Below are 14322 nucleotides of genomic sequence, written 5' to 3'. Positions count from 1 at the left end.
AGTTGGCTTAAAGCTCAACATTCAGAAAACTAAGATCATGGCATCTGGTTCCATTACTTCATGGGAAATAGATGGGGAAACAGTGTCAGACTTTTTTTTTCTGGGCTCCAAAATCACTACAGATGGTGACTGCAACCATGAAATTAAAAGACGCTTACTCCTTGGAAGGAAAGTTATGACCAACCTAGATAGCATATTCAAAAGCAGAGACGTTACTTTGCCAACAAAGGTCCATCTAGTCAAGGCTATGGTTTTTCCAGTGGTCATGTATGGATGTGAGAGTTGGACTGTGAAGAAAGCTGAGCGCTGAAGAATTGATGCCTTTGAACTGTGGTATTGGAGAAGACTCTTGAGAGTCCCTTGGACTGCAAGGAGATCCAACCAGTCCATTCTAAAGGAGATCAGCCCTGGGTGTTGTTTGGAAGGAATGATGCTAAAGCTGAAACTCCAGTACTTTGGCCATCTGATGTGAAGAGTTGACTCATTGGAAAAGATTCTGATGCTGGGAGGGATTGGGAGCAGGAGGAGAAGGGGACGACAGAGGATGAGATGGCTGGATGGCATCACCGACTTGATAGATGTGAGTCTGAGTGAACCCCGGGAGTTGGTGATGGACAGGGAGGCCTGGTGTGCTGCAATTCATGGGGTTGCAAAGAGTTAGACACGACTGAGCAACTGAACTGAGCTGAACTGAACTGAAAAATCCAGAATTGCTAAAATGGCACCTGATAGAAACTGCCTACCTGGAAGTGCCCACCTTGATTTATGGCAAAAAGAAAAGCTAACCCTCACATCTGCCGTAACTCTTTAGAAATTACAGAAAGCTCTAAGAAGCAAGTTTTCTCCCCATGTTGACCACCGTTCATGTGTCATCTTCAGACCTAGATTGTGGTGCCTGGTATTTGGGTCACATAAGTTGGAATGTAGATAGACTTCAACCCCAACTCTTGTGGTCTTATCTTCAAGGGCAGTAATACAATGCTTTTTGATTCCAACCCCAAATACCCTGTAATAAATGGCATGCTGCTGCTAAGTCGCTTCAGTCGTGTCCGACTCTGTGCGACGCCATAGACAGCAGCCCACCAGGCTCCCCTGTCCCTGGGATTCTCCAGGTAAGAACACTGGAGTGGGTTGCCATTTCCTTCTCCAATGCATGAAAGTGAAAAGTGAAAGTGAAGTCACTCAGTCGTGTCCGACTCTTAGTGACCCCATGGACTGCAGTCTACTAGGCTCCTCCGTCCATGGGATTTTCCAGGCAAGAGTACTGGAGTGGGGTGCCATTGCCTTCTCCAGAATAAATGGCATAGGTTCAACTAATTCTAACGTGCATGTATTGAAACATCATGTGGACCTGATAAGGACTAACAACACCAAAGGATACTGTGGGCTAAAAAATAGAAGATTTAATAATAAAAAAGAAACAGACTAACTGATGTAGGAACAAACTAGTGGTTATCAGTGGGGAGAGGAAAGCGAGGAGGGACAAATGGGGTAGGGAGACACAACTATTATGTGTAAAATAAGCTACGAGGATATTTTGTACAACACAGAATATAGCCAATATTTTACAATAACTATAAATGAACTATAACCTTTAAAAGTTGTGACTCATGTTATATGCCTGTAACTTACATAATGCTATATTAGATTTCAATTAAAAAATACAGATTTAGTGGTCTAGTGACATAAGTGCCTTGATCTATAATTGTTTTATTTGCATATTTATTTCCTATGACATTCTGTGCAGTTCCCATCATGTGTATTCTGTCATTCAAATTAAGGGTAATGTTAAGGATTTGGGCCAAATAGCCATTTAATATTAGTTATTGGAACCAGTTTGCCAGGAGATAACATATCTAAGATTCCTTTTGCCTTTTTGTACTCTAAGATTCTTAGAGTCTAAGGAGAAATCTTTTCATATATTTGATACTTTGTTTTTATAGAAGAAAAATAAGGACAGATATTTTATTTTCAAGCTTTCATAACTTTCAAGGAAGTTATATGGGTTTTATGTGCAAGCAGGTAGAAACCTGATATCTTGTATCAGTTTTCAGTTTTGTGCATGCTTAGTTATTTTTCAAACTTTGAGTTAGCATTGAAATGAAAATTTAAGTTCTATATTTAATACCCATGGTCTTTAGAATCTGTTAAGGGACTTCAAGGTGCCAATGATAAGTTCCAGAAGGAGCCCAGACTTACCCCAGAGCGTTATGGGAAGGAGAAAACCCTACATACTTCGTTTGTTGTTTATGTGTTCGGACTTATAGAGGTTTAATGTTGCACTTCTAGATTACCAAGTGATGCTCTGAATAAGAAGAAAGTGAAAGCGGTGGGCTTCAAAGTGCCTAGTTCAGATGTGGGTGGGAAATATTATCACTCCTATTTCTTCCATCCCCTACAGGGTCTTTACTTTGTAGAGATTTTATAGTATCTGTAATATATTAGTGCTTGGAGTTTAAGAGATTAGATTGTTAAAGAAAAAATATGCTTTAAGATTTTGGTTTAGAAACAAGTGTACATTGGGATTAGTGAAAGTGAAAGTGAAGTCGCTCGGTCGTGTCCAACCCTCAGCGACCCCACGGACTGCAGCCTTCCAGGCTCCTCTGTCCATGGGATTCTCCAGGCAAGAGTACTGGAGTGGGGTGCCAACATTGGGATTAGGTATTAACTAAATACAGGTATTTGTCTGTTTTTAACAGGGAAGAAAATAATAGCCAAAAAAACATAGAAGTTCATTTCCCTCTCCCATAAAAGATACTGGCTGTCAGCCCAGGGCAGGTGTCGCAGCCCCATAGTGTCATCAGGGTTTGTGCACCCTATCATTTTGTTTTGTGCCCCTCAGCAACTGATTTCCATCTTCAAAGTCATGTTGTGACCCAAAAAGGCTACGGAAGCTCCAGTCATCATGCTTATAGTTCAGTTAGCAGAAAAGAGGGAAAGAAGAGAGAAGGCACACTCCCTTCCCTCTTTTTAAATTCTTTTTCTTTCTTTTTTTTTTAATTAATAAACTTATTTTTTAGAGCAATTTTAGGCTAACAGCAAAATTGTATGGAAAGTACAGACAGTTTCCATATCCCCCAGATTCCCTTTCTTTTAGGTTATGAACTAAGTGCTACCCAGCAGCTTCTGCCTACATCTCATCAGACAGAACGTGGGCATACCTGGCCAGAGCAAAGCTGAGAGGAGTCATCTTTTACTGGGAGCTTTGCTACCTTTGATAAAACTGTGTTTTGTGGCCAAAGTAGACAGGGAGGTAGTTGAGGAGGAAACTTGAAGTCTTTATTTAACTTAAGACATTCTCTTTTATTATTTTATGTCAATTATGCAGAAGAGTTTTAAGTCCAAACATTAAACTGGTACATTTAGAAAGCTGTTTTTGTTTGTTGATTTTGAAATATACTGTACCATGTGTAATTATTATGAGCTCGTAAGGGCTTCATCTTAAGCATCAAAAATAATCATTTTAAATTGTACTAAGAAATCATACAATTATACTAGGTACATAGAAGGAGGAATTTTATGGTAATTTGGAAGTACATTTAGTGTTCTTTTGAAGGAATTTATTTTATGAAATAAAGCACAATTTAAAAATCTTTATAAAATTTTAAAATCTTATTCAATATATATATTTTTTTAAACCCTAGACTTTGGCTATTATTTATTTCATTTGTTCCATCAATAAACACTTCAACTTCTATTGCTTTCAAAAGGAAAGCAGAGCAAGAATCTTTCCTTTGTCTTTTTCATAGAAGTATACTGTGGTAATGATTAATTGCTTTATGATAAATATTTTTTCTGTCTTCTCTCATGTTCTTCTCCCTAATCATCCCATCTCCAAAAGCGCATACTCCTTCCACGTTACCGCAGATGGTCAGATGCAGCCCGTCCCCTTCCCCCCAGATGCCCTCATCGGCCCTGGCATCCCCCGACACGCTCGCCAGATCAACACCCTGAGCCATGGAGAGGTGGTGTGTGCGGTGACCATCAGCAACCCCACGCGACACGTGTACACGGGTGGGAAGGGCTGCGTCAAGGTCTGGGACATCAGCCACCCCGGCAACAAGAGCCCCGTCTCTCAGCTCGATTGTCTGGTGAGTGAGAAGGAACCGGTGCACCAGGGTAATTTCCCCTTGGAGACGCAATAAGGAAATCGCTGTCGGGGCCTGGGTTTTATTCCCATTATGAGGAAATGGAAGCCCATTCTGTTTCCTGTGTTAGCCATTTAGCTCTCCCCACCCTCTCCCCTCAGCGTGAAGGTTTCATTTGTTGCTATTTCAGTGGTTAAATCCCAGAGTTGATGGATTTCTCTTAAAAAAATATTTCAACGGTAGTTTACAGAAGCTGTTCTTGTTTGAATGTGTGTTCAGAAGGGGGTGTCCCGTTTAATGGATGGAGGGCAGCTAGGCCTGGACTCTGAGCCCTGTACTCCACTCCACTTTTAATTTCCCTGCAGCCTTTGGATAAATATTGAAGAGTAAACATCTGATAACATGACATAGAACCATTCTGAACAGGGGCTGTGTTTTCAGGGAGATCTGGCTGAGTTTTATGACCTTAACTTCAGGAAAGAGTTAATAGATCACACTGCACGAAATCAGGGCAGCCATCAGCAGAATGGGGGTGGTGGGGTGGGAGGGAGTGCTCCCTTCAAGCACCTATGCCACCTCCCCACCCCCACTCCCACAGTAAGAGAATACCATGTTGCATTTTTAGGGATCATAGAACATGTTGGGACATGTCCTTTACAGAGTACCCATGTACAGTACCCATTCATAGACCACGTACCATTGGCCTTGGGCAGACTATAGGCTACCTTGTGGTCCTTGACCCACAGCCTGCAGGGCACACAGCAAGGATTCTGGAGAGGGTGTTTCCAAAAAGAAGACAGACTATGGTTTTGAGATGAAAAGGATCTTTGGGATAGTCCTTGATTTATTTTTGTAATCAAATAACTTAAACATATATCTATTAATGAAACATGAGGAAACATACTTAAACAACTTAACATTCTGTGGTAGTAGGAGAGTTCTGTAACACTCATTTTTTTGAAATCACACTGGTTACAGTTTCTCTCCTCTTTGAACAATAGGCCATGGTTAAAGCACAGTAAAGACTTTGGCTGTTTCTGTTGGGGATGTGGTTACTTCTTTGTTGGTGGTGGCAGAGGCAGGGGGGTCATTTTAGGTTTCACCTTCCTTTCTAATGTATTGGTTTTGATAGATAGATGCCTTCTTTTGTTGATTTCTTTGGCCTCTGGATTGAAAGGCTTAAATATGACAGCAGCCAGGTTACAACTGGAGAAAGCAGCTGTGTTAAATTCCCAGACAAGGATACATCTGGCTAATGAAGACACGGTACAAGCCTTAGGCAGAGAGACTTAAGAGTAATGAAAACCAAAACCCAGGCAGCAAGTCTGCATTTTGCAAATAGTAAATAACAGGGTAATGAGGTCAAAGATTTCTAAACTAGCTTTGAAAAGTGGTTTTTTTCATAGAGAAGTACATGTATACCCACCTTCCATGTACTGATGGTCTCAGTTTCGTCTCTTCAGCAGGAAACTAGGCAGCGGTGGGAGTTATATGTGAGCCTTCACATGCACTGAGCAGTCCTTTGAGGTTGTTTTGTTTACTACTCTGAAGGAGCCAGTGGCCATCAGACCCGGATCTTTACTATAGACTGCTTGCTTTGCTAGTGTCCGTGAAATACCACTTTTTAAGTCAACAACCAAGATAGCCGTTAGAGAACATAGCATTGTTACTGCTTGGTCATGCATTATAACAATTGAATTATGTTTATTTCACAGAACAGGGATAACTACATCCGTTCCTGCAAATTGCTCCCTGATGGCTGCACTCTCATAGTGGGAGGGGAAGCTAGTACCCTGTCCATCTGGGACCTGGCGGCTCCCACCCCGCGCATCAAGGCAGAGCTGACGTCCTCGGCCCCCGCCTGCTACGCCCTGGCCATCAGCCCGGACTCCAAGGTCTGCTTCTCGTGCTGCAGCGATGGCAACATTGCTGTGTGGGACCTGCACAACCAGACGCTGGTGAGGTGAGCGGGGGTGGTTTCCTAAGTTGGGGCTCCTTGGGTCAGAAAGGCCCCCTCCCCCCATTTCTCCTACTTCTCTGCCTGCCCCCAAGTTCTCAGCCCACACAGGCCAGGCTTGGAACGGGGTGTCAGGACCGTGTCGCTGCCCTCAGGGGCTTACACTCTTGCTGCCATGCTTGGGTGTCACCCAGACTTTGTATTTACCTCCTTAATGTTCCTATTCTTCATGCCAGATTTGTTTAAAAAACATCCCTGGCCTTTGCCAAGGGGCAGAATACCATGGATTAGATGGAGGTACAAAAGGTCCTCAACGCTAGATGTTTTTGGCTTTGCCTGGAACCTCATATGTGCAAACAGGAACCAACTGATACAGGATAACAGAAAATCAACAAAAGAACATTAGAAGAGATTCCACGAATTTAACCCACAAAATGGTTTTAAAGTAGCAGTGTTTCTCAATAACTAAATAAGCCCTGTCCAGGGGTCATTTCCCCCAGGAACAAGCCTAGCTGCCTGGAATCTGCCACCTTTGTGTCCCTCCTCGGCTCTGGCCAGCTCCCTCCCTCTGGCCAAGTTGATGCTCATGTCAGAGATGTTAGAGAAAAGCCTTTTGAAAAGGAAGCACCGGACTTCCCTGGTGGTCCAGTGGTTAAGAATCTGACTGCCATTGCAGGGAACATGGGTTCGATCCCTGGTCTGGGAAGATCCCACACGCCATGGGGCAGCTAATAAGCCCATGCGCCGCAACTACCGATCCTGTGCTCTGCAACAAGAGGTCACCACAATGAGAAGCCCATGCACCACAGCTAGGGAGTAGCCCCCAACTCACCCAAAAAATAAATGAATAAATAAATAAAGGAAGCAGTGATTAAACATCTAAAGCAGAATGGGCCTATGTTTTGCCCTTTCATGTCACAGTTCATCTTCACTTAGAAACATTGCGTGTGGTACATTTTTAGACTCATAGGTTACTTAAGCAGAACTCCCTCCATGCTTCCAGGCCACGGGCTGGAGGGAAGGAAGAGAGCATGGAACTCATTAAAGCGGCTCACTCTTCAGCCTTTTCTGTAGAAATCTACCAAGTCTTACCACACCAGGCTCTGTCCCTGCATGTGGGTGACAGTCTGCAGTTATTTTATTTTATTTTTGTCACTCTGGGCAGCTCAGAATGAGCAAAGTGAACAACTGGAGCCAGAGCCAACAGCCACTTCAAACTTCTAGCCTAGTGATTGTTAGTTATTTTTTCTTTGTTTTCTGTTTTTTTTTTTAACTTAATAAATACACTTTCAAAATATTCATTTGAAGTGCTTTTCAAGTATTCATCTGTTTAACCCCTGTCACTTGTGCTTTATCCTGATGTTATCATGGAGGCGCTGCAAAGGGGTTTGGGCACCCTGCCCTCTCGTGTGCTCTGAACTCCTGCTCTGTGCCAGCCCCTGGGGCTTAAGTACCTGTTGGATATGATGGGGTCATGCCTCACACATCTCTCTGTTTGGACTGGCCACATGCAGCTGGTGGCCACCCTGTGTGACAGGGCAGTGCAGAGTCTGTTGAATATCTGTGTATGTCTGTGACCCAGCACGTTCTGAACAGCCCTAAAAGCTGCTTTCTAGGAGCCTTAGTGCAGAGCTGAGATGGGTGGATGGAGGGATGGAGAAATGAGCACCAGCTATGTGCTTAGGTCCCCAGAGAAACAGTTGTTCTCAAGGAGTACAGGTATTTCATGAGTTCCAGAGATAAGAATTCAGAGGCTGAAATGAAAAGGAGGTCCTTGGGTTTCACAAGGTTTTTGAAGATGGAAAAGCAGCACTTTGGAAAGGTGGGGTAGGACTACAGTAGGCCTGGGGGACCAGTGGGGACACCTTGGATGCAGGCTGGGACTTTGAGGGACAGAGTTGGGGTGCATGGGGGAGAAGACCATGGTGGAAGTTCTGAGTAGTTTTCAGAAGAGAGACTTTTGAAATACTGCTTTGTATCTTGTCTCAGAATTCAGGGCAGCAGTGGAGCTCACATCCTCTCCTCCATGCCCTTTACATTCCAAGCTCAGCTTTAAAGTGTGAAGCTCTGTGGGAATAATAAGGTAACAGGAAGAAGAGGCAGTGGAAACTCTGCTCTGCGTGTTGAGTTCCCAAGCAGTTCTCTCATGGATTCTGCCTGGTTTGCCATCGTGATCGAGCCTTGGAACACCTCTCACCTATTCCAGTCACTCCCCTGCCTGCTCCCTCTTGGTCTGCAAAACCAGGCCCATGACCCCCCACACCATCAGCCCTGTGGTGGGTTACATCACCCTCCCTTCAGCAAGCCCCACTTGAGGCCTGGCAGAGCATCTGTGCTCAGCAGACCCCTGTTGGTTGGTTATTCTTGGTGGTGATTCATTGTATGTGTGTGTGTGTGTGTGTGTGTGTGTGTTTAAGTATAGTTGATTTACAATGTTGTGCTAATTTCTGCTGTACAGCAGAATGACTCAGTTAGATACATATATACATTTTTTTTAATATTCTTTTCCATTATGGTTTATCTCAGGAGATTGGATGAAGTTCCCTGTGCTGCAGAGTATGACCTTGTTGTTTATTCATTCTAAACGTAATAATTTGCATCTACTAACCCCAAACTCCCAGTCCATCCCTCTCCCTCCGCCCCATCCTATCCTTGGCAACCACAAATGTGTTCTCTGGGTCTTTGGTGGTGTTTATTGACTGAGGCATGAGATTCCCCTTCAAGAGAACAAAGGCCTTGTGCTGGAATTCCAGGCAGGACCATGCCCAGGGGTCAGTCAGCAATCAGCTCTCTCTGCCCGTGCGTTTGAGTCAGGAGGCTGGCGTGCCCATTTGTCTCTGGGAGTCCAGATTTCCTAATGCAGGGCTTTTTCTAATAGAGAACGCGAGGTTGAGTCAATACATGAGCTCATGCTTTGCTGGCACGAAGGGCATCTCGGTGCTACTCACTCATGGAAATGGGTGTGCTCCTGGGCCCCGAGTCTGTGGTGTGGTGATACAGGCCTTTGCGGTTAGAGGCAAGGCCTGCTTGTAAGGAATACACTTGGGATTCTGTGTGTTTGTCTTTTTTTTTCCCCCTTCTTTTCACACTTAAACACTTTTCCAGACCTGGGAGGAATTTCACCTTCCAGACAGATTTGTAAAAATAGCTCTTGGAGTGTATTTAACTTCTCCTGTGTGGTGACCTAAAACAGCATTCCATTTCTTCAGCACTTGGATCATGAAAAAAGGAAAAGAAAATCTGCAGGTGCCGTTTCCTCTCCTCCTCGAGGGAAGAAGGTTGGTTTGATCTTGCACATCAGCAGACACCGAGGAGATGACACATGCCCGGCGAGTCCAAAACTAACAACACAACAGTGTTTACCTTGAGCTCTGGCAGGAAATCATTATTCAATCTGGTTTGTTTTATCAGGCAATTCCAGGGCCACACGGACGGGGCCAGCTGTATTGACATTTCTAATGATGGCACCAAGCTCTGGACGGGCGGCTTGGACAACACGGTCCGGTCCTGGGACCTGCGCGAGGGGCGGCAGCTGCAGCAGCACGACTTCACCTCCCAGGTGTGTGCTCGTCCCTCCCCGGGACCCACACGGTGCTCGGTGTGTGGCACCCTGCCCCCACCCTCACCCCCAGGAGAGTGGACGCTAGACAAACAGACCAGACTTTCATTTGAGGTACACACACACACACACACACACCCCCCCCCCCCCCAAATCACCCTGAAACACTTAGACTGGCTTTTAAAATGCTGTAGGTAAAGACTTGTTAGTTGTTTTGTTTATCGGTGAATTCATTGCAGGAATTTGTGCCGTGAAGAAAGTACAGGGTCTGATGTGTTGTCCATCTTCTCACCATCTGATGTAGGGGTGAGAGATGATTTGATTCTCATATAAATAGACCTTTAAAAATATGCAGGGATGTCACAAGGAGTAGAGAAAAATCACAACAGCTCTACAAGTTAATTCATTTCACTTACATCAGGGAGCTTAAAAAATACAGTGGTATCTCAGTGGATGCCTGTTTTATTAGTCATCCCTTAGAAATTGGACTCATGGCTGACTAGATTTATGGAGTTTTGAAATGATAGGAAAATGGCAACTTTGATTGTGCATTGGGGAGATTATTTAGATGTCAAGTGTCTGAATCTAGGCCTGTTTGGGGAAAGACAGTGCATGCCATGTTAACTGTTTTCTGATGGTGGAATTGTTTTATTTTATCATGACTTATTTACTTTTTTTTTGGTAATAAAAATAATTCGACTCAGAAAAGTAGGACAGAAATGGAAAGCAACTATACGTTCAACTAAATTTCATGTCCCTGTCAAAATTTTGTTGAGTTCCTTATAGTCTTCCCTGTTCCCTTCCAGCCCTGTTTCCGTTATGGTTAGGATTCTATTTTCCGTCTACATTTTTTTATTTAAAAAAAAAAATTCTTATGAAAAATTTCAAATATATATGAGAACAGAGAATGTTCAAGCATATATGAAAGCACAGAGAATTATATGATAAACTCCATATGCCCATCATCCAACTTCAGTTCCTAACACATAACCCTTCTCATCTGTCATCCCTGCCTCCAAACACTGGATTATGTTTATTAAAGTAAATCCCAGACATTGTATCATTTCATCCATAAGTATTTCAGTTAGTATCTATAAAAGACAGGCTTTCAAGAATCCACGTGCAGTACAGGAGACATGGAGTTTGATCCCTGGGTCATTAAGATCCCCTGGAGGAGGAAATGGCAACCCACTCCAGTATTCTTCCCTGAAAAATCCCATGAATAGAGAAACCTGGAGGGCTATCGTCCATGGGGTCGCAAGAGTTGGTTATGACTTAGTGACTAAACCACCACCACTAACTATAAAAGACAACCCTTTCAGACAACACACATGAATACCTTTATTAGTTCCTGGGAATTTACTTCTTGGTTTTATCACACATGGAGTAAGTGTTGTTTTTCTTTCTCTCAAGTTGTTCCTTCAAGGTCTTTAACACTTGACTTATCTGGGTTGGGTTGCTTGTCCTGTAGACTTGGCCACAGCCTGCGCTTTACTTAATACATCCTCCTGTTCTTGCTAGTTTTCCCCTTTGTTGTCTGTTCACTTCCCAGGTCTATATGGGCAAACTACTCAGTGAGCCTCTCTGCTTCTTGTAGATATTCTCCCTTGGGTATTGCCCAACTGGGGAGTGGCTGGCTGTGGGCATGGAGAGCAGCAACGTGGAAGTCCTCCACGTGAACAAACCTGACAAGTACCAGCTGCATCTCCACGAGAGCTGTGTGCTGTCCCTAAAATTCGCTTATTGTGGTGAGTTCAGCTGAAAGGAAACTGGAGGATGCCGGTGGCTGAAATGGAAAATACTTCTAAAAAAATACAGTGGAGATCATATCTGGAAAAAATGTTGTTCTCTGAGCAGCTGGATGCAATCATTCTATTGTCTTAAAATTGTCCCTCAGAGCATAGTGATGTCTGTTTCAGTCTGTTTCCCTAATTTGAGAAAAGTCAGCAGGCGATAAAATTGCCTAATACAAGGTTTTGACGCATGTTTGTTTTTAGTAAAGAGAATCAGAAGTGTGGGTGGAGGGCAGTTAGGTACCCCTCTGAGGGGGATGGGTGGGAATTTGTAGGAGAATGGGGCAGGTCATTGTAGACTGACCAGGATGAGGAGCCCATGGTCAGAGAAGGGAGCATTTCGGGGCGCCCAGACCATTACAGTCTGCAGTGAGGAATATGAGAGAAGTTCATGGGGAATACTTATTCATGAGATGAAGGGTGGATTAATAGCTATCACATTATACTGACCACATTCTATGTGCCATATATACTATCTGCCATTTAACTTAGATTCCTCATTCAATCCTTTCTAGTCCCATTTATCATAAGGAGACTAACAGAAAACAACTTCATTGATTGACAGAGGACCCACTGTGTGCTGGGTGTAAAGCTACTTGTCATGTTTCCAGTGGCTAATGGGACTGAAATGGTCCCTGCCACCGCTTTGATTAAACCCAAGATCACAGGTGGTTCACAATGGAGCCCATATTTAAAACCTGCCTTCTCTACTTATGTCACACCCTTGGGCATGATAGCTCATAATTAAACAATGCTCTGAGTTTGATTAAGTTCAGGTAGCTAATATATACCAGGAATTTTGATCTTATTACCTATTCCTTTGCTAATTCTAGGTAAATGGTTTGTGAGTACTGGAAAAGATAACCTCCTCAATGCTTGGAGGACCCCCTATGGAGCTAGTATATTCCAGGTAAGTCAGTGCTCCTCACCCAGAATGGCAACAGTTGGACTACAGTGTTCCTGATGATGCTGGAAGTGAAGGTGCCTTGGAGGGACAGGGCCTGGAGCATCTCTATTCCACACCAAACACACGTCCATTGTTTTCTCTTCCAGTCCAAAGAGTCCTCATCTGTGCTCAGCTGTGACATCTCTGTGGATGACAAATACATTGTCACTGGCTCAGGGGACAAGAAGGCTACAGTCTATGAAGTCATCTACTGAAAACATTATGTGGTTTAATGTTTATAGTTGAATTGGGCCAAAATGTTTTGAATTTGTAGAAATAGAAAAGTCATAACTTTAAAAACACAAAAACCTGTTTCCAAACCTTGACACAAAACTACTTTGCGTCTACAAAGAGGAGGCAACGAGCACATCAAGAGAAGGTCACCTATCTACCTAGACCAAATGGAGCACCGAGGCAACGTGGACAGAGGGGTGAGGGTTGGAGGCTCCAGGAACAGAGCCTGCCGGCCCAGGCAGAGTTCATCCTTTTCTTTCTGTGAGGTCTGCCGAGATTACCTTTCTGTTCCTTGTGGTTTCCCTCCTATCTGTCCTTGGTAGATCAGTGGTGTCTCCAATGAACTTGTTTCCTGGTTTTGCATCTTGTGAAATGTTTTTTTTGTATTTTTGTTGAAGGTTAAACATTTGTATAAATTGTAAATATATTTGGTTTATTACAGTAAAGGCTTTAGTACCAATAAGTGGTTTTTCCTTCTCCTCCATTATTGTTTTTAATCATTGGTGTGGGTTCTATAAGCAAAGTTCAGAAATTTGTACAGGAAGTTTTAAAATGCGCTTCTCGTTTTATAAATATATTTGGTCACAGACTCCTGCTGCACTAGGACCTAATTACCTCTTCTGAGTTAATCAGGAAGTCAAGAGGAAGAATAATAAGTAACCAAAGGTTTATTAATGATGATTTTATTTGGGAAGCTAACATAACATGACTTAAGCCAAGATTCATTCTTTTGTTTGGATACTCTTGTGATTCGAGGTTGTCAATTAAAACTTTACTTTTTCTTGGTGATTCACTGGGAGACAGAATACTCTTTTTTTATAGGAAAGCCTGGCACTTTCAAATCTATAGTCTCCCTTTACAGGCTTTACATTTCAAGAAATGAAGGTGACTTGGGTTTAGTGCTAAGACTGATGATATCCACAAAGGTGTGGAGTTCATTAAACTGTAGAAGAAAGGTGAGGTGCCCGCTGGTTTTATCTCATTAATACTTATTTGATCTATTATATTAATTGACTTAAGCCAACCACACCCAGCACTTTGCTCCATCCTTCTCATTAAGGCTTTCCCTACAGCTGCAGCCCTTCCTGCCTGTCATTAGTCTGGTCTTTATCTTCGTGGACAAGCTTCTACTAATTTGATTAGATGGAACCTGTAACCCTGGGCTTTTAATAAGTTGCCATGCATGATTCCTCCTGAAAAGGCCACATGGCTCATTCTTTATATACCTATTATTTACTGCTATATTTTAAAAAATCATGGTTAATAATTTCAAGCCAGGTTTTCTGGCTGTTTAAAAATAGCACCTAAGGAATTTTATAATGTCCTTATTTTCTTATGATCCAGCAAATTGTTGGCAATTTGTCTTAATATTTTTTATTTGTTATCCAGACCATTTTGTTTTTATATACTTAACAGTATTTTGTTTACTTTTTGCCAAAATAGTGTTTATGTACAGTTTGTTAAATATTTTCTCTTCTCATTAAGTGGATGGCAAAGGCCTAATTACTGAAGCTGATTTCTCTCTCATCCCTTCCCTGTATAATGAAGTAGGTTTCTATACTACAGACTCTGATGGGTTCATAACATACTGTTTACCTTTTCTGGTCTCTCTCCTTCCTGCCTCACCTTCCCTGTTTTCTGTAATAGTAGAGTAGAGGTTAAGTTGCTATAACAGCACCCAACAATACAGTGGCTCTGAGACCACAAAGGGTTTGTGTCTTACCCACTTATGACCCAGAGACCCA

General features: G+C 42.9%; 1 protein-coding gene across 9 annotated transcripts in view; it reads left to right on the top strand.

Moving 5' to 3' along the window:
• The window catches only part of TLE1 (TLE family member 1, transcriptional corepressor), a 92929-nt gene extending 79889 nt beyond the window's left edge, over positions 1 to 13040 (top strand). For all 9 annotated transcript variants that reach the window (XM_027549539.1, XM_027549535.1, XM_027549544.1 and 6 more), the window contains 6 exons: positions 3842 to 4091; positions 5804 to 6051; positions 9457 to 9604; positions 11202 to 11352; positions 12231 to 12307; positions 12451 to 13040. In XM_027549539.1, coding sequence (XP_027405340.1) covers positions 3842 to 4091; positions 5804 to 6051; positions 9457 to 9604; positions 11202 to 11352; positions 12231 to 12307; positions 12451 to 12558 — 982 coding nt within the window. In that variant the 3' untranslated portion in view covers positions 12559 to 13040. The remainder of the gene's footprint in view (positions 1 to 3841; positions 4092 to 5803; positions 6052 to 9456; positions 9605 to 11201; positions 11353 to 12230; positions 12308 to 12450) is intronic.
• Positions 13041 to 14322: the final 1282 nt, after the last annotated feature.

This window comes from Bos indicus x Bos taurus, chromosome 8 (assembly GCF_003369695.1).
Source record: "Bos indicus x Bos taurus breed Angus x Brahman F1 hybrid chromosome 8, Bos_hybrid_MaternalHap_v2.0, whole genome shotgun sequence".
Classification (NCBI taxonomy): Eukaryota; Metazoa; Chordata; class Mammalia; order Artiodactyla; family Bovidae; genus Bos; species Bos indicus x Bos taurus.
Note: the sequence above shows the minus strand (reverse complement) of the source record. Positions and strands in the feature narration are given on the sequence as shown.